The sequence below is a fragment of the Nycticebus coucang genome, chromosome 14 (genome assembly GCF_027406575.1).
Source record: "Nycticebus coucang isolate mNycCou1 chromosome 14, mNycCou1.pri, whole genome shotgun sequence".
NCBI lineage: Eukaryota > Metazoa > Chordata > Mammalia > Primates > Lorisidae > Nycticebus > Nycticebus coucang.
Window position 1 is genome coordinate 94051859 of NC_069793.1, and position 26018 is coordinate 94077876.

At 37.5% G+C, this 26018-nt stretch overlaps 1 protein-coding gene across 2 annotated transcripts in view; it reads left to right on the forward strand.

The window, feature by feature from the left end:
* DYNC2H1 (dynein cytoplasmic 2 heavy chain 1) overlaps positions 1–26018 on the forward strand; it is a 306843-nt gene that overhangs the window by 98502 nt on the left and 182323 nt on the right. For both annotated transcript variants that reach the window (XM_053562839.1, XM_053562840.1), the window contains exons 51-59: positions 3405–3518; positions 4425–4567; positions 9224–9311; positions 11095–11249; positions 18207–18344; positions 21866–21979; positions 22616–22776; positions 23794–23917; positions 25006–25127. In XM_053562839.1, the coding sequence (XP_053418814.1) occupies positions 3405–3518; positions 4425–4567; positions 9224–9311; positions 11095–11249; positions 18207–18344; positions 21866–21979; positions 22616–22776; positions 23794–23917; positions 25006–25127 (1159 nt within the window). The remainder of the gene's footprint in view (positions 1–3404; positions 3519–4424; positions 4568–9223; positions 9312–11094; positions 11250–18206; positions 18345–21865; positions 21980–22615; positions 22777–23793; positions 23918–25005; positions 25128–26018) is intronic.

Genomic DNA, 26018 nt, shown 5'->3' on the forward strand with positions numbered 1-26018 from the left:
TCCCCTGGCCCCCAGGATGCACCACCCGGCGAGCCCTGTGGATTTCTGTTCTCTAGCATTTCTCAACCGTAACTGTTTATTAGCATCACCTAGAGAATTAAAAACATTAAAATTAAATATTAATTCTTTGCTACCACCCTAAACGCACTAAGTTAGAACCTCTGGACTCTGTGTAGGGTAGTATTTGACCAGTAAGGCTCCCTCACCAAGTTTCTGCACCTGGGTGGAGAAGCGTTATCTCATTCTTGAGTTGCTCTTGGGCTTTGCCTTCTCGACTTGCACAGCTCCCTCCCTGGCCCACTGTGTACTCTGCTGTTGTCCCTGGTATCACCTAACAGTTTGGGTGTTTTTGTGGCGTAGATACCTACACTTTCCTATATTTCTTCCTTTTCTGAAGAATTTGTGAAGTTTATTAGAATCTTGTTATTAGTAGTGACTGTTGGTAGCATCAGTCTGAGGTAGCTTGGTTTTAAAGCTGGGCAAAAGCATTTTGCTTTTAGGTGTCCAAAATAAACCTTGTTAAAAACTAGCTTGAATTGGGCGGCACCTGTGGCTCAAAGAGGTAGGGCGCTGGTCCCATGTGCCGGAGGTGGTGGGTTCAAACCCAGCCCCGGCCAAAAAAAAAAAAACTAGCTTGAATTGTGTGGATGGTTCCATTATGGGAACTTGAGGACAAAGTTAGTGTATGGGAACACATAGTCAACTCAGTTTTTAATAAATACTGGTTTTGTATCATTCTAGGCTCTGAGGTAAAATAGTGTTTTCTTCAGAATTTAACAGCTTTGGTTAAAGAAAAGATTTAATTTTAATATGTAGTGTCTACACATTAGTACCCAAATGAGAAATACAGACTCAGACTCTCTAGTAGATAAGTGGTAGATCAGTTTCTGTTAAAGACTTGAGAGTAATGGCTTAGTGAACGTGGAGTGTAAAGCTGATTTAGAGTGTGGCCATTTTACAGACCAGCATCTTTTTGTTTTTAAGAAAATATATTGCATATTGCTTAAGTTGTCACTAGAGGGAGATCTTGTTCATTTTGGCTGACTTAAACTAATAGACCAAATACAGGTTTTGTTTTTGTTGTTGTTCTGTTTTTTGGGGGGTTTTTTTTGTATGTGTGTGTGTGAAAAGAAGCACTCAGATAAGTCTTAACCTAATAATTGCTGTTTTAAGATAAATTATTCTTTATTATCAAAAAAAATAAAAATAAAATAAAATAAAAAAATTATTCTTTATTATCAAGATATAACTTCAAAAATCACAAGTAAAGTTAAATTTTGGCAGTTTCGTTTCACAGATGTATTCAGTAGGCCTTTGTTTCTTTTTTTTATCTCAAATTCTTATTCCCTAATGAGCATTACATTTAACTGGAGCTAGCATTTATTGCTAAATTTAAGGAATCAAAACTATCTTCGTTTGGTTGAAATTTAAAGAAAGAAATATGAAACAGATTTGTGTGTGCATATGTTGAGGACGAATTATACAAGTTTGGGGGGAGTAAGAGTAGTCTAGTGCCTCTTAGTTGACCCTAAGAAAATTAGAGATCAGATTGCGATGAGCCCTATGTGAATGTGATGTTATGGATGTGTAGCAAAGGAATTTTCACTTACTCTTACAGTTTCTTATTAATTGCAAATATATTGGTTTAATCAATACAATGTATTTATTAAGAATCTTCTTGTGCAGGGCCAAGTTTTAAATACTAGATTTATAGTTCTAAACAAGACGTGGTCCAGGCCTTCTATCAAACGTCTGTCTTCTTAATCAACTTTGAGTAGCCTCACACAGTGCAGGCCGTGCGCCAGGTCTCCTAGTTTTTAGTACAAGTTCGTTTGTTCATTCATTCATTCATTTATCTAACAAATATTTTTGTTCCAGGTACTTAGGTAAATGTTATTTAGGGATGGATGTTGAATGTCATCAAATATTTGTCCTTTGGGAATTTAGATTCTAATTGTGCAGGAGAGAGAAGTGACTAATTTATTATTAAATCATATAAATGCTAAACAGTGCTAGTTTCAGAGAATATGTGAGAGAGAAAGGAATGCTTTGCTTAACACATGGGTAGTTAGGAAAGGCTATGGACATGGCAGCTGGCACAGTAGCATCTTAAAGGATAAACAGTAATTTATTGGGAAGAGAATGGGCAAAGGGAATCATAGGTGTATATTCCAGGAAAAGAGAATGTTTTGTTATATTTATGGAGCACAAAGAATTTAGTTGAGCTAGACACCAGGTCTTTGAGAGTATGGGGGGAAAACCCATAAAACAGATAGATGGTGGAAAGATGTTTGGAGAGATCTAACCTGCCATTCAATCCTACAATTCCTCTACTAGGTATATACCCAGAAGACCAAAAATCACATTATAACAAAGACATTTGTACCAGAATGTTTATTGCAGCCCAATTCATAATTGCTAAGTCATGGAAAAGCCCAAGTGCCCATCGATCCATGAATAGGTTAATAAATTGTGGTATATGTACACTATGGAATATTATGCAGTCCCAGCCAACATATAAATTTATACAACTTTTTTTGGAGAAGCTATTTGGAAACATATACATCAAAAACATCTAATGCATATTCTCTTTGGCCTGGCAATACCTATTTAGAAATTTAACCTCAGTCATGTCCATACTCTTGCCAAATTATGTTTGTACTTTAATAAAAAAATAAAAATAAAAACAAATTATGTTTGTACAAAAAAAAAAAGAAAGATGGAGACTTCACCTCTTTTGTGTTTACATGGATGGAGCTGGACCATATTAGTCTTAATAAAGTATCTCAAGAATGGAAGAAAAAGTATCCAATGTACTCAGCCCTACTATGAAACTAATTTATGGCTTTCATATGAAAGCTATAACCCAATTATAACCTAAGAATATGGGGAAGGGGAGAGGGAGGGGAGGGAGGGGGGAGGATGGGTGGAGGGAGGGTGACTGGTGGGATTACACCTGCGGTGCATCTTACAGGGGTACATGTGAAACTTACTAAATGTAGAATATAAATGTCTTAACACAATAGCTAAGAAAATGCCAGGAAGGCTATGTTAACCAGTGTGATGAGAATATGTCAAATGGTCTATAAAACGAGTGTATGGTGCCCCCGATTGCATTAATGTACACAGCTATGATTTAATAATAAATAAATTTAATAAACAAAAAAAGATAGATGGCTAGATTATGAGCTATCTTCTGGCTTGCTTAGGAGTTTGAATTTATCAAATGAAGGCTATTGATAGAGATTTGTGAGTCATATAGAGGGAATAGGATTTGAAAGGAAGATTGAATAAGAGCATATTTTTAATACAAAAAATAGAAAAGTGTAGTCTATTAAAATATGTTTTGAATTAGTGTAATGCAGCTACAATTAAAAAAAGAAACATAATATCTTTTTCTATAGGTGAAGTTCCTGGACTCTATACTCTTGAAGAATTAGAACCTTTGCTGTCACCTCTTAAAGATGAAGCTTCTCAGGATGGGTTTTTTGGACCAGTATTCAATTATTTCACATATAGTAAGTGACATCGAACTCCTTAATCAATTGAAACAGTGGTTATGTGAAATAAATGCCATTTAATTTGCCTTACTTTCTTATCAGATTGCAAAGGTATCTTAAATTTTGGATCCATTTGGTAATTTATACTTTTGTTTTTTTTCTGGAGCTTTAGGAAAGTAACATTTAACTAGTTTATAGGCTGGTCTCTAATAAAAACACTCTAGCCCAGTGGTTCTCAACCTTCCTAATGCTGTGACCCTTTAATACAGTTCCTCATGTTGTGGTGACCTCCAACCATAAAATTACGAAGTAGCAACGAAAATAATTTTATGGTTGGGGGTCACCACAGCATGAGGAACTATATAAAAGGGTTGCAGCATTAGTAAGGTTAAGAACCACTGCTCTAGCCCAATTTCAGCAGAGGGTAATGATGAAAGTATGATATTGTCTTTGGAATATTTACTATGCTTCCTTTGTAAAATTAGTGCCAGTACTACCTCTTATCTTAGAGAACTATTGAACGCTTTAGATTGTGCCAGACTTATAGTTAAAAAAAACAAACAAACTGAAAAACCTTTTGTTAATACAGAAATAGTTTTGTGGGTGCTGTAGAAATCTAAAATTGAAATATGTAAAAGATGAGGCAGTAATCACATCACACAGACACTATTACACTTACAAACTTCCTGAATGTCCTTTTGAATCTTTTTCTTAACAGGCATACAAGACACATTTTTAAAGTATTTGTTAATGAAAATAAAAACCATACCAAAATATTGTTTTATTGCTTACTTCTTTTAATAAACAGCTCCTACTATTACATTTCAGAAAATGTTAATCTCCTAAACCCAGACCATATATAGATTTCCAGATTCTATTGTTATTTTTTAAATTTCCCATGGTTATAATTTTCTTATTTTTTAGGAATTCAGCAAAACTTACATGTTGTCTTGATAATGGATTCTGCAAATTTAAACTTCATAATAAACTGTGAGAGTAATCCAGCTTTGCATAAGAAATGCCAGGTGTTGTGGATGGAGAGTTGGTCTGATAGCAGTATGAAGAAAGTAAGTTTAACATTTAAATATTAAAATGAAACAAAATAAGTACATTTTATTCTTGAAGTTACTTATTTTCATACCTTTTCTTTGTTCTTATTTCCCTTATGACTGCAATGCAGTAGAACCTCCGTGGCTAACCACCCCCCTACACTGATCACCTCCTTAAATTGACCTGATTTTCATAGACTGGACATTCCCCACGTGTACAAATCAGTATTGTCGGCCTAGTCCTTATGTTGACCAGTTTGTTACAGTTCCTTGGGTGGTCAGTTTACAGAGGTTCTACTATATTTCTGTTTTCTTCTTACTCTTACATAGTAGATTAGTTGAGTATGGAATTTTAAATTGAGGATTATGTTCTTAATTAAAGACTATAGATATAATTAAATTTTAAAATTTTATGTCTTTAATTAACTAGCTTTTTATAAGCCAGCCTAGAATAAAAAAATCATAGCAATGATTTTAACTATTTAAAAATCTTTATGTCATTTTAAAAAATCTGTCATTGCTATGCAATGTGTTTAGAGGAGAATGAGTTTAAATAATTGTCAACATTGTTCTTTGAATGGTATTCATATTCTTAATCACTATTTTATATTTATAATATAAGTACAGATTAATGCTTGTTATAATCACAGTAAGGAGTATGATTTGAGATAAAAGACGAGGCCTTACATATGAGATCATATTTTAGTTAGATTTCAGTAAGGAGATACAGGAGAGAGAAGATATTTTAGTCTCAGGAGGGCACATGAATAGAAGGCATTTATTAAACAGTAATATTGGGTGCTTAAAATGTACCCCTGTTTTATATGTTAGAGATATATCAGGATTAAAAAAAATTGACCAGGGGTGGCGCCTGTGGCTCAGTGAGTAGGGCGCTGGCCCCATATACCGAGGGTGGCAGGTTCAAACCCAGCCCCTGCCAAACTGCAACAACAACAACAAAAAAAACAGCCGGGCGTTGTGGCGGGCGCCTGTAGTCCCAGCTACTCGGGAGGCTGAGGCAAGAGAATCGCTTAAGCCCAGGAGTTGGAGGTTGCTGTGAGCTGTGTGAGGCCACGGCACTCTACCGAGGGCCATAAAGTGAGACTCTGTCTCTACAAAAAAAAAAAAAAAAAATTGACCAAAATCCCTGCCCTCCTGAAGTTTGCATTCTTCTTGAGCATATCTGAGGGGACAGAGTTTTAGGTGGAGGTCTTGATGTAAGAGCAGGCCTGAGGATTGAGAATCAACAAGAGGCCACTCTGCCTGGGACAGTAATGAGGGGAAGCAGTAGGAAACGAAGTGAGGAGGAGAGGAGATCAGTTAGGGCGGGGCTCTGAAAGCCGTTATTCTGGATGAGGATTTTAGCTTTTCCCAAGAACTTATTTACTTTTGGAGGGTTTTGTGCAAAAATGTTCTGACTTGGAGTGATTACTCTGGTTTCTTGGCTAAAGGTAGACAGACTATAGCAGGTAAAGACAGAAGCAGTTATAAATTACTGCAATAATCCAGCTGAGAGAAAAGGCTGGCTTGGGCTAAGGTAAGAGCAGTGAGGAGGTGAGAAGTGGTTGGATTCTGGATACGTTTTGTGCTAGAAACAAGGATTTGCTAACAGATTGTAATAAGGTATAAGAAAAAGCATGGAGTCCAGGACACTTCCACTATTTTGGCTTGAACAATTGGAAAGATAAAATGACCATCAACAGAGATGGGGGATACTGTATAAAAAAAAAAAAGGTTTATTAAGAGGATAATAGGATAATGCAAGGCCTTCACTTTTAGACATATTAAATGTGAGAAGCCAGACATCCGTGTTGCAAAGTTGAGAAGGCCTTTGGATATATGAGTCTGTAGTTCATTGGCCAGGCATATAGGCAAAAATTGGAGAATTACCAGAGTAGGGTGGCATTTAACACAATAACTAAGAAAATGCCAGGAAGGCTATGTTAACCAGTATGATGAAAATGTGTTAAAAGGTCTATAAAACCAGTGTATGGTGCCCCATGATCACATTAATGTACACAGCTATGATTTAATAATTAAAAAAAAATTATATCCACTCTACCACTATCACACAAAATTAAGAACAATCTCAATAAAAAAATAAATAAATAAAGCTATGAGACTGTATGATGTCACCAAGGGAGTGAACGTCGACAAAAGATAACTAGCCATCCAAGGACTGAGCACTAAGGCACTTTAGCATTAAGAAGCTGGGGACGTAAAGAGGAAGAACCATGTCAAAGGAGTTGAGAAGCAGCTGCTAGGGAAATAGGAAGAAAACCAGGAGAGCATAATATCTGGAAGCCAAGGGAAGATAGCACTTCAAAGGAGAAAGGAGTGATAAGCTATGGCACATGAAAGTAGATGAGGACTGGGAATTGATCACGGGATTTAGCAACACACAGGTCATCGGTGATTTTGGTAAAGCAGTTACAATTAGTAGTGGAAAGGGCCATATTGGAGTATGTTTCAGAAAGAATAAGATTGGAAACAGTGGCGGCGCCCATAGCTCATGGGTAGGGCGCCGGCCACATGTACCAACGCTGGTGGGTTCAAACCCTGCCCGCGCCAGCTAAAAAACCAACAGTGACAACAACAACAAGAACAAGATTGGAAACAGTGATATGGTACTCTTTTGAGGAATTTTATTTAAGGGGGAAGAGAGAAATAGGTCAGCAATTAGAGGAAGTGGTGGTAAAAGAGTTTTATTTTTTTTAAGATGGGACAAACTGTAGCATGTTCATATGCTATTGGGAATGATTTGGTAGAGAAGCAAGTAATATCTGTAGTGATATCATTGAGTAGTGGACAGGAGATCAGCCTAGTGCACAAGTGGAAGAATTAAGTATTGGTTTTCCCCTGGAAAATGGAAGAATCATCCATAATAACAGGAAGAAAAGTCGAGTAGAGGGATACAGGTCTAGTGGGTGGGCAGTGTGTTATTGGAAAGTTTTAGATACTATCTTCTAATCGTTTCTATTGTGTCGGTGAAATAGGAAGTAGGAAGTAAAATTATCTATTTTATCTCATTTTCTGTTTTGTTGGTGAATAGGAAGTAAAATTATTGAGAGGAGGTTTTGAAGGTTTGAAGAGATACTAGAAAATGTGGAAAACCTCGTTTGTAAGAGTGAAAGCGCTGGGCGAACAGAGGGCGTAAGCTCGGTAGCACCGCTTCACTTGAGATCAGTGATCTTGAGGTTCAGCTGCGGCCAGTCAACACCGTTGTGTCCTTTTTCTCAAGCCATATGTGCATTCACGGGTGTAGACCCAGAGCAGGTGTTGACATGGATTTAATCAGCATTGAGGCTTTGATACTTGAGTATGTCAAAATAATGAAGGCAAGGGAGTTGAGAATATTTATAAGACTATAATTACTGTTATTTGCCTTGGAATTTAAGTTGGTAAGATGGTAAATTAGGATAGGAAGATGGTGAATGATAGTGAAAAGATAGATGATTTAATAGATTAGTGTAGTTTTAGGATTATTGATTAAGGAGGAAACTGGGAAGATGAGTATAGGAATGGAAGAGTAGGATGTTCCAAAGGAAGATTACGGAAGGATTTCACCAATGACAAGGTCTCAGGATATGGCTGTGGGGTGTGTGGCTGATAAAGTAGTGGTGGATAACATAAGAGAACAGTCCATGGAATTGAGAGCCTAGGGTCTCAGAAGGATTATCTATAATGGGTATTGAAATTATTAAGAAAATAAGATAGGAATTGTGTTGGAGAGAGTGACAGTGAGCCAAGGACTAAAAGTATTTGTAGAAGAAAGAAATGGTTGGACTGGTAGATGCCTGCAACAAGAAGGTTAGAAATTGCTATCGTCTGATAATTTAAGATTTAAGTTTAGGGAGTCTAGTGAGGATGGTTTTGAAATACCAAAGAAGTGCAAGAGGACACTGCCCCACCTGCATGCAGACCCAGCAGTTCAAGAATATAATATTTGTTTTGAGAGTTATCGATTATGAAATTATTATTTTTTTTCTTTTTTTTTTTTATTGTTGGGGATTCATTGAGGGTACAATAAGCCAGGTTACACTGATTGCAATTGTTAGGCAAAGTCCCTCTTGCAATCATGTCTTGCCCCCATAAAGTGTGACACACACCAAGGCCCCACCCACCTCCCTCCTTCCCTCTTTCTGTTTCCCCCCCCATAACCATAATTGTCATTAATTGTCCTCATATCACAATTATGAAATTATTAATTATGAAGCTATTTTTATTTAGTTTTAGTTATTTCTTTTTTGAGAAAGTCAAGAATCTTTGCTTTTATACTGGACCATGAAAGCATTTTATTAGTTTGATGGCAAATATTTTATTTTTATTATTATATGACATTAAGTGCCGTTATGATTATTCTCTAATTCAATACAAATTCTAATTTCCTTCATTTTATTCAGCGTAGTCATTTCCAAATGAAATATTAGAGCTTTAGTCTAAACATCATTAACTTGCAATCAGTTATTTGTTAGTATATGTCAAAGTATTGTCTAAGAAATGATGTCTTCTAAAGATTGGCATATTATTTTTTTCTCTTAGTCTGGAAAGAATATTGAAGAATAATGCAATTTATACTATCTTTTTTGTTAAAGGTTTTTAATCTCTGCTGTTGGATTTACTTGAACTTTTCACATTGATTTGAGTCTTAAAGAAATGCTTTTCATGTTTTAGATACCTGAAATGTTATTTAGTGAAATGGGTGGTGGTGAAGAAAAATATAACGACAAAAAAAGAAAAGAAGAAAAGAAAAAAAGTTCAGGTAGTATTTTAAGGAAGTCAATATTATTTGATTTTTAATCTGTGAAATACTTGCCATTTTTCTAATGTGATAGATCCATTAACGATTCATGATGATGATGAGTTTGAGTAATGCTAAACGTGACCCCAAAATTTGATGTCTTCTGATACAAACTAAATTTTGAAAACATTATTATTTTTAATGTTTCTGTCATTTAATATAGAACCCAAAGAAGATCTACTGCTTGAATTTAAGAAATTTAAAAATTATTTTTCTGACCCAGGTGATTTGAAGGGCCTAGTGTTAACTTTCACATTAGCTGATTACTTAGAGATGTTGAAGAACTCACTTCCTCTACGAAAAACTTTTATGATATTCTTTGATATAATGTTTTTGTAACTATAATGTTCTAATCATTTTCTCCAACTCTAAGTTAATTTTTAAAGTGTTCTTTATTTTTCTTTATACCATAGCTTATTCATTCATTCATGTAATCATCAGGTATTTATTGAGATTGCTTTATGCTAGGTACTTAGTGATGATTTAAGTGGCTCAAACTCTAGTGATAGCATGAATTATGTTATATATAAACTTAAAGCTCTGCTATATAAAGGTAAGTGATATGAAGTTTATATGAAGTATGTTGGACAGTGAAACTTCTATTGCAAGTATGAAAGTTTATATGAAGTATGTTGGACAGTGAAACTTCTATTGCAAGATATTATAAGAAATAGACATTTTCTTCAGCTTGGCAATGGCATTCTGATCAGAGAATGGGAAAGGATTGATGTGAAACAGGCATTTTTATGGAACTATAAATAACATAAAGAGTGTATAGAGTACTAGATGAAGAGAAAAAGGTTAGCAGTTTCAGGTAATGGAGAGCCTTCCATGTTATGTTGCATTTGGATTCTAACTTGCAGGTTACATAAGGTTATTTAGATATTTATTAGACGTGTAACCAGAGGCTTGTTTTAGAAACAGAAATTTCTTGGTCCATCTCTTTCTTCAGTTATTGGAAAACAGATTGATACAGGGAGAAACTGAAAGCAGTTAGACCACTTTAGAAGTCTGTTGCAGTAATCTAAGAGAGACATGTTGAAGCCTGAGTCGAGAAAGAGGTAGTGAAAATGGAGAGGGAGGACCAGACTTGGGGGATATTGAGGTAATCTTAACTGATCATGTAAGGTTTGTGGCATGCAAGAAGGAGGAGTCAAGGATGTTTCTGGCTTGGTTCTGGCATAGGAAATTCATTAGAAGTTGATTTCATTCACAGGCGTAGGCAGTACAGAGGAACACTGAGTCAGAGAGAGGACGATAATGTGTATGATCGTGGATATATTGAATCTAATGTGAACTTACTCTTAACTTTTTGTCCTCTGAAGTCCTTTTTTTCCCCCGTGTCAAATGGAAGTGGATACGTGTTATTTCGTTTGTTATTTCCTTTCTATGCAAGCAGCTTTTATTGAGCTCACTTCTGTTACTGTTCATGGTGTCGTGTAGTTCCAATTGTATGTTATGACACCATGTCTATATATCGTCCTTCTGGGAATAGAAATGTTCATGGGAAATGTATAGCAGAAGGGAGAGAGATTGCTGAACCTAGATAATTCAAAATTCATGAGGACGATGAGAGCTGTGAATAGATGTCTATGAATGCCTGGGCATCTTTCAGCAAAGATGGTATTTCCTGTTTATAATACTATGAGTAGAAATATCTAGAGTATAGTAAACTATAGTTAACATTATTTCCTTTAATTGTTAATCATGCATATATTAATTCATTTTTATTTTCTTTTTCTAGTTGATCCTGATTTTCTAAAATCATTTTTATTAATCCACGAGTCTTGTAAAGCACATGGTGCTACGCCAAGCCGATATATGACCTTTTTACGTATGTATTCTGCCATTAGTAACAGTAAGAAAAAGGAATTGTTAAAAAGACAAAGTCATTTGCAGGTATGGTATTGGCAATTTTCAACTATTTTATCTTTATATAGGAAATAAGGGTTATGTAAATCACAATGCTGTGTTGCCTGTAGCAAATACATGGTATAAATAATAATGCACTGTATTAAAAGACTTGGAAAACAGTCTCAATTCTCTCTTTATTTTGCCTACTAAATTATAATAATGGTTTTTATTTTTTTGATTCAATAATTAGTCCTTTTCTTTACCAACTGATGTTTATGTGGTTTTGATAGCTTATGGTACTGCCTTTAAGAGTTTTTTTCACCTGAAGGCACTTTTAGAAATAGAAAATTCCTATTTTTAATTAAGCATAATCTCCAGGATTATACTTTATAATAACCTTTAAAAGTAAAATTTCATTTTATTATATTAAGTCAATGTTTTTATCATGTCACTCCTCTTAACATTCTGAACAGTTTTTTTTTTCCTATCTTCTCTACTTACAGAACTTTAACTTCAATGTGACTTGAGAATGCCAGCTTCTGGATTCTAAGTTGTCAGAGAGCATTTCCCCTAAAGTTCTAGCTTCTTTTTGTTAAAGAGATAAACTAGGCTCCATCTTAATTGAAATGATTATCTTTATCCTTTCTGATTAATGATTTACTTTCATTTGTATTCAGCCACAGCCACTAATTACATATGCTTTTAGAAAAGTTAATTTCCTGATTTAGATCTCCATAGTGCTTTGGAAAAATTACTTAAACTTACTGAATAGCAGCTTACTGGGGTCCATGGCAGTTGTACGTGAGTGTATTAGATAAAATTCATACATAAGAACCAAGCTTGATACCTGTCCTCTAGGTTGGGTGCTCAATAACTATTGGTTATGTTCCCATTTTGTCGTAATTATCTCCGAGATCTTTTGGGTTTTTTTCTTTTCCAAACTCATGGAAAAAATAGTCCTTTTGTTCAGTCTTTGGATTCTTCGTGGGCAGTGGGATGACCTAGGTTCATAATACCTAGGGTCAAGTGCCCACCCATACAATAACTAAGGCATTTTGAATGGCAGCATGCCAGCATCGTATGTGAGGCAGTCTCTAAAATGAAAGGCCAAACAAAACCAAGTCATGGCTACTGTAAAAAAGAGTGACCTTTGGGTCTTTTGCCTAGTCAATGAGACTAAAAAGTGGAAAAGGGTCACTGGGTTTTCTCTTTCCCTTTTCTCTCTCATCTAATGCAATGGGTAAAAAGCATTTAAACCTGGCATTTAAAGTCATCAAATATAGGTTTATCTGTTAAGCTTTTCTGTGATGCTTTTTATTTAAGTTTCATGACTTTATTTTTAAATTTATTGGTTTAAATTTAAATTTATGACATTCATGTGATATTTTGTTACCTGCATAGAATGTGTAATGATAGAGTCGGGGTATTTGAGGTATCCATCACCTCAAGTATTTGTTATTTCTATGTATTGGGGATACTTCAAGTCCTCTCTTCTAGCTGTTTTGAAATATATAATAAGTATATAATAAACTGTAGTCTCTCAGCTCTGTTAGCAAACATTAGAACTTACTTCTTCTATCTAATTGTATGTTTGTACCCATTAACCAATCTTTTTACTAAACCCAACTTCCCAGCCATTGGTATCTGTCATTTTATCCCCTCTATACAATTCACTTTCTTAGCTCTCGTGTATGAGTGAGAACACGTGACATTTATCTTTGTGTGCTTGGCCTCACTTACCATAATGACCTCCAGTGGCATCCATGTTGCTACATGTGACATCATTTTATTCTTTTTTTATGGCTAAAAGGTATTCTGTTGTGTCTGTATGCCACGATTTCTTTATCCATTCATCTGTTGGTAGACACAGCTTGATTTTAGGTCTTTGCTATTGTAAATTGTGCTGCAATAAACATGAGGGTGCAGATATCTTTTTCTTATATTGATTTCTTTTACTTTTAGATAAATACCCAGTAGCAGGATGGTTGGATCACATGGTCCTTCTCTTTTTAGTTTTTTGAGAAATCTCCATAGTGTTTTCCACAGAGATTTCACTAATTTATATTCCCACCAACATTGTATGGATGTTTTCTTTTCTCTGCATCCTTTTGGAATTTGTTATTTTTTGTCTTTTTGAAGTAGCCATTTCCTCTAGGTTAAGATGATGTCTCATGGTTTTGATGTGCATTTCCCTGATGATTAGTGATGTTGCACATTTGTTCATGTGTTCATATGTCTTTTGAGAAATGTCTATTCAGGATCAATGTCCATTTTTTAATTGGATTATTTGTTTTTTGTTGACCTGTTTGAGTTTTTTGTATATTCTGAATATTAGTTCTTTGTTAGATGAATAGTTTGCAAATACAGGATGTCCCTAAAGTTTGTGTGTAATTTAAAATAGCAAACTATTTTAACTATTTTAAAATGTAAACTATTTTAAATTGCACATAAACTTTATGGGCAACCTGTATTTTCTCCCATTCAAAGGCTGTCTCTTTACTCTGTTGATTGTTTCTTTTGCTGTGCAGAAACTTTGAATTTAATATAGTCCATTTGTTCATTTCTTACGTTACCTATGCTATTGCAGCCTTATCAAGAAAATTTTTACCGACACCATCGTGCTACAATAATTCCCTTATGTTTCCTTTTAGTGTTTTGTAGTTTCAGCTTCTTACATTTAAATCTTTTATCCATTTAAGTTGATTTATGTATATGGTGAAAAATAGGGGTATACTTTAATTCTTCTGCACATGTTTATCCAGTTTCCCAACTGGATACAATAAACAACATTTATTGAAGAAGTTATCCTTTCCTCAATATATATTCTCGGGAATTTATCAAAAATCAGTTGGCTGTAAATACATGAATTTATTTTCGAGTTCTTAATTTTGTTCTGTTTGTCTGTGTTTCTGTTTCTATACTAAGATCATGCTGTTTTGGTTATCATAGCTCCAGTAGAGTATTTTGAGATTAGGTATTGGGATGCTTCCAGCTTTTTCTTCTTGCTTGGATTGCTTTCACTATTCAGACTCTGTTTTTGGTTCTGTACTAACTGTGGGCTTTTTTTCTATTTCTGTTCAGAAGGTCATTGGTATTTTGGTAAGATTGCCCTGACTCTATAGATTGGTCATTATTACAATATTCTTCTGATCTGTGGGCATGAGCTGTCTTACCATTCCATGACAAGTTCTTCAATTTCTTACATCAGTATTTTTTAGTCTTTTACTCATCTCAATTTATTCTTAGGCATTCTAATTTATTTATTTATTTAGTGGCTATTGTAAAGTGGATTGCTTTCCTGATTTCTTTTTCATAGAAATGCTATGAATTTTTATACATTAATTTTGAAATCTACAACTTTACTGAATTTATCAGTTCTGAGATTTTTTTTGAAGTCCATAGATTTTTCTACAAATAAGATCATGACATTTACAAAGAGGGACAGTTTGACTTCTTCTATGTTTTTTATTTCTCGCTTTGCCTGATTGCTCTGCCTAGGACAGTCGGTACTCTGTTGGAGAGGGGTGACAGTGAGCATGGCCAGGGCTGTCGGTACTCTGTTAAAGAGGGGCAGTGACAGTGGACATGGCGAAGACTTTCAGTACTCTGTTGGACAGGGGCAGTGACAGTGGACATGACCAGGACTGTCAATACGCTGTTGGAGAGGGGTAGTGACACTGGGCATGGCTAGGGCTGTCAGTACTCTGTTGGAGAGGGGTAAAGACAATGGACATGGCCAGGGCTGTCAGTACTCTGTTGGAGAGGGACAGTGACAGTGGACATGGCTAGCGCTGTCAGTACTCGGTTGGAGAGGGGTAAAGACAGTGGACATGGCCAGGGCGGTCAGTACTCTGTTGGAGAGGGACAGTGACAGTGGACATGGCTAGCGCTGTCAGTACTCTGTTGGAGAGGGGTAAAGACAGTGGACATGGCCAGGGCTGTCAGTACTCTGTTGGAGAGGGACAGTGACAGTGGACATGGCTAGCGCTGTCAGTACTCGGTTGGAGAGGGGTAAAGACAGTGGACATGGCCAGGGCGGTCAGTACTCTGTTGGAGAGGGACAGTGACAGTGGACATGGCTAGCGCTGTCAGTACTCTGTTGGAGAGGGGTAATGACAGTGGACATGGCCGGGGCTGTCAGTACTCTGTTGGAGAGGGGCAGTGACAGTGGACATGGCTAGCACTGTCAGTACTCTGTTGGAGAGGCGTAAAGACAGTGGACATGGCCAGGGCTGTCAGTACTCTGTTGGAGAGGGACAGTGACAGTGGACATGGCCGGGGCTGTCAGAACTCTGTTGGAGAGGGGCAGTGACAGTGGGCATGGCCGGGGCTGTCAGTACTCTGTTGGAGAGGGGCAGTGACAGTGGGCATGGCCGGGGCTGTCGGTACTCTGTTGGAGAGGGGCAGTGACAGTGGGCATGGCTGGGGCTATCAGAACTCTGTTGGAGAGGGGCAGTGACAGTGGGCATGGCCGGGGCTGTCGGTACTCTGTTGGAGAGGGGCAGTGACAGTAGACATGGCCGGGGCTGTCAGTACTCTGTTGGAGAGGGGCAGTGACAGTGGACATGGCTGGGGCTATCAGAACTCTGTTGGAGAGGGGCAGTGACAGTGGGCATGGCCGGGGCTGTCAGTACTCTGTTGGAGAGGGGCAGTGACAGTGGGCATGGCCGGGGCTGTCGGTACTCTGTTGGAGAGGGGCAGTGACAGTGGACATGGCCGGGGCTGTCAGAACTCTGTTGGAGAGGGGCAGTGACAGTGGGCATGGCCGGGGCTGTCAGTACTCTGTTGGAGAGGGGCAGTGACAGTGGGCATGGCCGGGGCTGTCGGTACTCTGTTGGAGAGGGGCAGTGACAGTGGGCATGGCTGGGGCTATCAGAACTCTGTTGGAGAGGGGCAGTGACAGTGGGCATGGCCGGGGCTGTCGGTACTCTATTGGAGAGGGGCAGTGACAGTAGACATGGCCGGGGCTGTCAGTACTCTGTTGGAGAGGGGCAGTGACAGTGGACATGGCTGGAGCTATCAGAACTCTGTTGGAGAGGGGCAGTGACAGTGGGCATGGCCTGGGCTGTCAGTACTCTGTTGGAGAGGGACAGTGACAGTGGACATGGCCAGGCTTTCAGTACTCTGTTGGAGAGGGGCAGTGACAGTGGACATGGCTAGCGCTGTCAGTACTCTGTTGGAGAGGGGTAAAGACAGTGGACATGGCCGGGGCTGTCAGTACTCTGTTGGAGAGGGACAGTGACAGTGGACATGGCTAGCGCTGTCAGTACTCTGTTGGAGAGGGGTAAAGACAGTGGACATGGCCGGGGCTGTCAGTACTCTGTTGGAGAGGGACAGTGACAGTGGACATGGCTAGCGCTGTCAGTACTCTGTTGGAGAGGGGTAAAGACAGTGGACATGGCCGGGGCTGTCAGTACTCTGTTGGAGAGGGACAGTGACAGTGGACATGGCCGGGGCTGTCAGTACTCTGTTGGAGAGGGGCAGTGACAGTGGACATGGCTGGGGCTATCAGAACTCTGTTGGAGAGGGGCAGTGACAGTGGACATGGCCGGGCTGTCGGTACTCTGTTGGAGAGGGGCAGTGACAGTGGACATGGCTAGCGCTGTCAGTACTCTGTTGGAGAGGGGTAAAGACAGTGGACATGGCCGGGGCTGTCAGTACTCTGTTGGAGAGGGACAGTGACAGTGGACATGGCTAGCGCTGTCAGTACTCTGTTAGAGAGGGGTAAAGACAGTGGACATGGCCGGGGCTGTCATTACTCTGTTGGAGAGGGACAGTGACAGTGGACATGGCCGGGGCTGTCAGTACTCTGTGGAGAGGGGCAGTGACAGTGGGCATGGCCGGGCTGTCAGTACTCTGTTGGAGAGGGGCAGTGACAGTGGACATGGCTGGGGCTATCAGAACTCTGTTGGAGAGGGGCAGTGACAGTGGGCATGGCTGGGGCTGTCAGTACTCTGTTGGAGAGGGGCAGTGACAGTGGGCATGGCCGGGGCTGTCGGTACTCTGTTGGAGAGGGGCAGTGACAGTGGACATGGCTGGGGCTATCAGAACTCTTTTGGAGAGGGGCAGTGACAGTGGGCATGGCCGGGGCTGTCAGTACTCTGTTGGAGAGGGGCAGTGACAGTGGGCATGGCCGGGACTGTCGGTACTCTGTTGGAGAGGGGCAGTGACAGTGGACATGGCCGGGGCTATCAGAACTCTGTTGGAGAGGGGCAGTGACAGTGGGCATGGCTGGGGCTGTCAGGACTCTGTTGGAGAGGGGCAGTGACAGTGGGCATGGCCGGGGCTGTCAGTACTCTGTTGGAGAGGGGCAGTGACAGTGGGCATGGCTGGGGCTGTTGGTACTCTGTTGGAGAGGGGCAGTGACAGTGGACATGGCTGGGGCTATCAGAACTCTTTTGGAGAGGGGCAGTGACAGTGGACATGGCCAGGGCTGTCAGTACTCTGTTGGAGAGAGGTACTGACAGTGGACATGGCTGGGGCTGTCGGTACTCTGTTGGAGAGGGGCAGTGACAGTGGACATGGCCGGGGCTATCAGAACTCTGTTGGAGAGGGGCAGTGACAGTGGGCATGGCTGGGGCTGTCAGGACTCTGTTGGAGAGAGGTACTGACAGTGGACATGGCTGGGGCTGTCAGGACTCTGTTGGAGAGGCGTAATGAGGGTGGATATCCTTGTCTTATTCAGGTCTTAGAGGAAAAGCTTTCTGTTTTTTCCATTTAGTGCAATGTCAGCTGTGGGTTTGTCATATAAGACAAGCATCCTCCGTGATGCTTTAATGTCTGTTTTCAGTATGCCTTCTGTAGAATTTTATACTTTACCTTAATGGGTATAGTGTTAAATAAATCTTATAATTAGCTTAAGAAAGAACCATAAGTGTACTTGCTATTCTTTTTGTCATGTGTACACTTACTTGTTTGCCCAATCTTTCTTATAGGGATTTATTTACTCTCTGTGTAAAATTCCTTCTTTTCATGTTGCCAATCAATATTTTATTGATGTAGGCTGGTGTATCCAAACTGAATGAAGCTAAAGCTCTTGTGGATGAACTGAACAGAAAAGCTGGAGAACAAAGTATATTGCTGAAGACTAAGCAGGATGAAGCCGACGCTGCTCTGCAGGAGATCACTGTGTCAATGCAGGTACCACAGGAGGGTGCACTCGTGCCTGGCTGTCAAGTTTCACCTCTGGATTTCTGAAAATCCTGCTAGTCCCCGCTGAGTCAGACTGATAGTATTATATCTTTGTGCTTTTGTGGAAAAAAGTAGTATTTTTCCCACATTGTTTAGAATCATAACACAGTCCAGTCAGTTGACCATGTACTAATTTCTCTAGATCCTTGTTGTATTTTACAGTGATAGGAAACTGCCCATAATGGATTTTGTTCATGCTCTGCCAGTTCAGTTGTTTTCTTCTCTCCTCAGGCTTTGAGTTTTCCCTGCCTTTAATATTCTTAAGATTTATCTAATAGGTCTTTATTTTATTAAGCGTTATATTTTGATTATATTTTTTTTTAGCATTGCCTTTCTTTTGTTGATCTCTTTCAAAGGAGATGTATCTGAGTTCCTTCTTTGCCCAGGTGTCTTTCATGGCAGCACGCTTTCTCAGGATGCTCTTGTTCATTACAGTGCTTTGTCCTGGCAACCACATACGGCCATTTCCAGGGACACCTTTTTTTTTCTTTAGCCCTAACTCCTGCTTTAAACTTCAGATTCAAACATCCAATTATCTGTGAAATATTTGGAAGTGCCATGGGTATCGCAACTTGAAACAGGTTCAGAACTGAACTGATGATTTTCCTCTCCTGCATTTTGTCTCTTAGGTTGTGGCACTGCAAGATAGCTAAGTATTCAAGACAGAACTTATGAATCATGTTAGACTTTTTTTCCCCTCATCTGTTACATGTAATGAATCATTAAATTCTGTTGGTCCTACCTCCTTGACTCAAACATATCTCCCCAATCTCCTTTTGGTGACTATTAACTCAGTCACTAGTCTGATGATTCATTTAATAAAAATAACTTTAATATTTATCAGACAAATGTATATATCTCAATTACAAAGTAAGTGGCTTAAAAAGTCTTAAAAATAACAAAGTTGGAGGACTTAGGATTTCAAGACTCACTATAAAGCTACACTAATCAAGGCAGATTGATACTGGGTTTTTTTGTTATTGTTTTTTATTATTGTTTCATGTTAATTTGAGGGCACCAAGAATTAGATTACAGTGTTTGTATTGTACTGTTTGTATTACATTTGTTTGTTAGGTAGCGTCCCTCTTATAATTGTGTCCTTCCCCCAAGAGGTGTGTCATACACCCTATCATTGTGCCCATTAAGTGGGAGCACCCCCATTTCGCTCACTCATCCCCTTTCCCCGCTCCCTCATTCCCTCTTCCCTCGCCTTGAATTGATTTGAGTTTTTCTCTTGTGTGGGCGCGTATTAGATCATTTACTGGCTTCATGTTAGTATTGAGTACATTGGATTCTTGCTTTGATACTGGTTTAATGTTAAGCATAGAAATCATTAGAATGTTATGGAAGACAGCAAGAGCGCCACCCTGTATTTACAAAAAATAGGAAAATTAGCTGGGTATGGCAGCACATGCCTGGAGTCCCAGCTACTTGGGAGGCTGAGGCAGGAGGATCTCTTGAAACCAGGAGTTAGAAGTTGCAGTGAGCTATGATACCACTGCCCTCTAAACTGGGTTATAGAGTGAGACACTGTCTTTTAAAAAAAAGAAAAGAATGCTGTGAAGTACAGATAGAGACCTATATATACATGGCAAATTGATTTTATACAAAAATAATGGAGAACGGGTGGTCTTTTCAAAAATGGTACTGGATATTTGGATATCCACATAGAGAGAGAATGGTCCTTTACCTTATAACTTGTACAAAGATATATTCAGTGTGGAGCATTGATCTAAGGGTAGAGCAGTAACTTATAAAACTTTAGAAGAAAACATATGAGATCATCTTTATGACCTGGTAAGGCAGAGACTTCTTAGATGTGATACCAAAATAGAAACGTGACAAATTGGATTTTATCAAAATTAAAACTTGTACTCTTTGAAATAAATTCTGAAATGAAAAGGCAAATCATAGACTGGGAGAAAATTATTTATAAAACATATTTGATAAAGGACTTGTATCCAGAATATATCAAAAGTATATTAATTCATCAAATAAAGCAAAAAGTTCAGTTTAACAGTGGGCAGAGTATTCTAATGGGAGAATAGGATTGAAATGAAAGAAGACGTGAAGGGCCAGTAAGCACAAAGATGCTCAGTGTTCCTAATCATCAAGGAAATGTGCAGTGAGAACCCCGCGAGGTGCCGCCACACAGCCACGAGAATGGTTGAAAGGGAAAGACTGATGAGATGAAGTGATATCTAGACTTCTCATGATTTCTGGGGAAATGCAAAATGCTATAGCCAATTTTCAAAAGTTTAGCAGTTTTTTATGAAGTTAAACGTTTCTTACCATGTGACCTAGCAATCCCACTTCAGGTTTTTAGCTAAGAGAAATGAAAACAACGTGTGATAAATCACAGAAGCATTATACTAAGTGAAAAATGCCAGGCACAGAAGACTCCATCCTGTGTGATTTCAGTTCTATGAAATTATAGAAACACAAAACTACAGTGGCAGAAATCAGATTAGTGTTTACCTGATCTAGTTACTAGTTCATTAGATAGGAAAATGTAATTTTTATACTGTAAACTTTAGCATATTTTTTTCTCAAGGCATTTTGGAACTAAATTAATATAAATATTTATTTAAAGAAGCCAGCCATTTTTATTGTTAAAAAAATCTGTCAATTACTTCTTACTTTAAGAAATTAAATTACTTTAAGAAATTAAGAGTAATTTGAAACATGAAAATAGTAAAAACCTGATAAAAGATAACACTGTCGATAATCGTGTATTCATAAAAGAAAAATATTCAGCACTTACGTGTGCCTTGTGTAGTTCTTATATAGTTCCAGGCTAGTACACGTTAGTAATACTTGTACCCACTGAGCTCTTTGCTACTCTTTTTGGGAGTTGTTCTTGAGAAAGGGTGGATCTAAGACTGTAGCTAATTGTTTTATCTTGAAGTGACGCAGGAGGAGAGTAACTGTGCATCTCATTTTATATCATGTAAATAGCAGATATTTCTGCAAGAAGTTATATGTAGAGAGAATTTAAATACCAAGCTGTGTAACTTCAAAGGCTTGCAATTCCCGGTTAGCAGCATAAGCAAAGTAAATATTAAATGCTATAAAAACTCAGAGATATTGTCCATGAATTAAGAGGTTAATAGAAGAAGGAGCATATGAACTGTATCTGTGTTGTTTCAATTGTTCCCTATGCATTATGATCATTTAAAAAATTATGTATTATTAACTTGTTTAAATTGTACATACCAAGCATTTATTGCTTTGCTAAGTAGAAAAAAGCAGAGCATAGAAATCTTTCTGATAATAAACCTAGAGTAAAATGTTTCCCAGGCATTTTGGAAACTCTCATTTTAGATTCAACATTATTATTACAAAAACATTTGGTAGAAAAAAATGTTTAATAAACTATATTTTTGGTAAAGTTATAGTAAATTAGGAATTTTCTTTTAAATATTGAGCACAGTAAAACTGACTGGAGTGCCATATAAATATTTCCATAGGATGCTAGTGAGCAAAAAACAGAACTTGAAAGACTAAAGCACAAGATAGCAGAAGAAGTTGTTAAAATTGAAGAAAGAAAAAATAAAATTGATGATGAATTAAAAGAAGTGCAGGTAAGGTAAAAAAAATTTCTAAGATCCATTTACATTTTTGCTTACCAGTAGGAGTTTAACATTATTTATAATTCATTTTCTTTTTTTAATTAAAAATTGTGTTGAACTCCAAACCCCCTGAAATTATTTCTAATAGTATAAAATGTGGCTTTCTGCCAGACTATTACTTACAAAAGAAAAGCAAGAAGGAAAGCCTGCCAGGGAAAGTAAGTAAATTAGTGATGGTCATTAAAAATAATCTTAATTTACCATGAACTATGTTGTTTTGATTATAGAGGGGAAAAATGTGTTGTAGATAAATTAAGACAAACTGTTAAGTTCTTTTTATCCAGAGTGAACTCGTTTAGCCAGCTAGTTCTAAAATATAAAGAGTGTCTTAAAAATGCCAAATTGTTTCAAAGCAAATTAGATTTCCAAATTAGATTGTTGTAGTTGTGGTGGCAAGAACTCTTGTTTACTCAACTTGAGCAATTTTTACCTAGGTGTTTTAAAGCTTTTGGATATTAGAAGAGAAAGGCCATTACAACTATAGTCATTTTGAATAAAACAACAATAAATATTAGGTTATTTATAAAGGGTTAATGATTTTTAAAACTGTTTATGTTTGAAAGTAAAAAATGACTTTTTCTCTTTTAGCCTCTAGTCAATGAAGCTAAATTAGCAGTTGGAAACATTAAGCCAGAATCTCTTTCAGAAATTCGCTCACTGCGCATGCCACCTGATGTAATCAGAGACATTCTTGAAGGGGTTTTAAGGTTAATGGGTATCTTTGATACATCTTGGGTGAGCATGAAAAGGTAAGTTTTTGAATTTGTGAGAAATGATATGATTTTAGCAGTGAATGACACATTCTTTCATAGTGTTTAATACCTGTTTTTATCTGAGTACATGGTTACATACTTTGCCTGAAATCTCAAGATATTCTATGTAATTATATATAAATATCTACATATTCCTTACTCCACAAGTGATTGTTAAAAATGTCAAAAGAAGAGTAAAGGAATGCCTTGGGCTCTTTAAGAATGTCTCAGTAAATTTCATAATTTATTTGGTCCTTACATAGCAGAGAGCACTTGAATTTAACTGTGATTTACTGATGAAGAAAATACAATCAGTGTTCTGTAAAAGTCTTGTATTCTTGAAGGTTGGTGAGCACTTGAATTTAACTGTGATTTACTGATGAAGAAAATACAATCAGTGTTCTGTAAAAGTCTTGTATTCTTGAAGGTTGGTGAGAGATACAGACAGAGACAGAGATGGAGAAAGGGAAACCCATAAAGAACACGAGAGAGGTGTCAGCTGGGGAGGAAGGGTGTTAACTGAGCAGAACCACGCAGCTGCAGGCTGTGCCTTATGATAGTGGCATTATCGTTTGTGCTGACTTTAAGTTCCTCATTAGTTTTAGGTTGAGCGTATCAGTCCCTTTTATTTTTGGAAACAGGAGAGGAGATTTAGTTTGGGGAAGTACTTTAAAGTACCATAAAAGGAGTTAGAACATTTACTTGCATATGAGTATACATCCGTTGGAGTAAAATAAGATTATAATTCTTACAATTCACTTCTTGCTCTTGTTCATACACAGAACATTAGAAAGACTGCTGTGCATCTTTCTAGAGTTCATTGTTTGTAAAAAATGATGAACAATAGAAGCTTAAATATTTTAGTACTCTTATTTTTGGTCAACTAATGGATTAAAAGTATGCAACAAAAAGCATAAAGGATTAAAAGTATACAACATTTTGTTAGATTGATATTTTTTCAGAAATAGCAAATTTTCTTTTAGCTTTATTTGAAGTAATATGCTTTAATTTTAGTTTCCTTGCAAAACGAGGTGTGAGAGAAGACATAGCAACCTTTGATGCACGAAATATTCCAAAGGAAATAAGAGAGAGTGTGGAAGAACTTCTTTTTAAAAATAAAGGATCTTTTGATCCAAAGGTAATTTTTGACATTTATGCCAAAATGTAATGCCTTATCAAAATGTAATGCCTTATCATTATCAAGTGTTTTGACTGCCTAAAAACTAAAATTAAAAAAAAATGAGCTATAGGTATTATAGTTAGGAAGAATCTGCCATCAGAATTAGGGAAATCAGAATCCCAGTAACAGGGGCAGATTATTAAGTGGTTTCTAATCGTGGTATCTGCTGTCAATGTTAAGTTCCCACCTTGTCATTTTTTTACTTCCAACCTTTCTATTATGCTGTTCATTTGTCTTGTGTAGTTGTCATACAATAAGATATGTATGTTAGGATAATTGTATCTATAATTTTATTTATTTTCAGTGAGCATTTTAAATTTCATGATTGTTGTATTTTTAGTATTTTTTATTGAAGATGTTATGTACATCTTCTTTGAGTCCAGTTACATACAGCGGCTTCAAAATTGCTCTTATCTAATAAAGATGTAGCACCCATAGGGAAGAAAAAGAATTGATGGTTGAACATTGTTATGGAGGGCACATGTATTATAAATGTGACTAATAGAGTAATTATGTTGATAAAACATCTTTATTTTAAAGATTCTTTGTGGTTCAAAGAGATTTATTTCAAAGCAAAAATTAAAATTCATGGATATTTCTTTTAATCAAAATAGCGGTCACTTTGTGTTTTTAATTTATTTGTAAACCAAAAACTTCTTTATTTGGATTAGGTTATTTTAAAAAATGCCCTGGCTCGGTGCCCATGGCACAGAGGTTATGATGCCAGCCACATACACAGAGGGTGGCGGTTTCAAACCCGGCCCGGGCTAGCTAAACAACAATGACAACTGCAATAAAAAATAGCCGGGCATTGTGGCGGGCACCTGTAGTCCCAGCTACTTGGAAAGCTGAGGCAAGAGAATCGCTTAAGCCCAAGAGTTTGAGGTTGCTGTGAGCTGTGACCCCACAACACTCTACCTAGGGTGACTTAGTGAGACTCTGTCTCAACAACAACAGCAAAAAGCCCAAATAAAATGTGTTATAATTAACTTTGCTTTTTTTGAAATTAAGTCAGGATGTTGGATAACTTTCGATGGATTTTTCAGAACGCTAAGCGTGCCAGTACTGCAGCCGCACCTTTGGCTGCCTGGGTTAAAGCCAATGTCCAGTATTCTCATGTGTTGGAACGAATTCAGCCTTTGGAAACTGAACAGGCAGGATTGGAATCGTAAGTAAAATACATGTAAATATAAAAACTTGTAACCTTTATTTTCATTAACATGATGACTTTATTATTAGTATTTATTTTTCTCTATTTCTGTGAGGCAGCTGACAATATTAAAACATACAAAGTGATTCAATTGAACACAAATTAAAAATTAAATAGATCATAAAAAGAAAGCAATTAGAAGGAGATGGATAGCAGAACCAGCTCACTTTTTCTCTACCATTATTATATTGTTGGAAGGATAAGTTCCTTTAGAAGAGCCAAAGTGATATAGGGATAATACTCAAGTACAAAAAGGATTTGGACATTTATGGCCTTCATCTGTCTTTTACCTTCTAAGTTCTAGAACATATTTAGGGTATATTTTCCAAACAGGGTCCGGGCAAGTAGGAGAAGATAGAAGTATTTACCGATGGAGCTTCAAGTTCCAATCTGCTGCTGTTACTGAGTCAGCGTTATATTTTATCTCTTTTTGTCTGCAGACCAAAAGGTTGGTTATGACCTTGATTATTCATTATTTGACATTACCTATTAATTTTCTACTTTCACAAACATGTACTTTTTTCTTGTACATCTTTGTGTTATTGTCAATATTATTGCTTACATATTACATATTTACCCACATCTGTTGGAACTCTAAAACATATTTGGCAGTCTTTGTGTGGTATTTGTTTCTTCTTAGAATCACCCCTCTGACAGCTTTCTGTGCTGTTTCCCAGCCTGGTCAGCTCTCTCCCCGGCCTGCTGCTCACAGCTGTTACTGTGAGACTTCTCTTTGCCACTGCTCTGGGATTACCTTTGTCTCTTTTCTTTATTTTATCCTTTTATACAACTTGAATTCCTCTTTCTCTTTCTTAGTTCTTCAGTGTTCTAGAACACATCCTCTGCTTC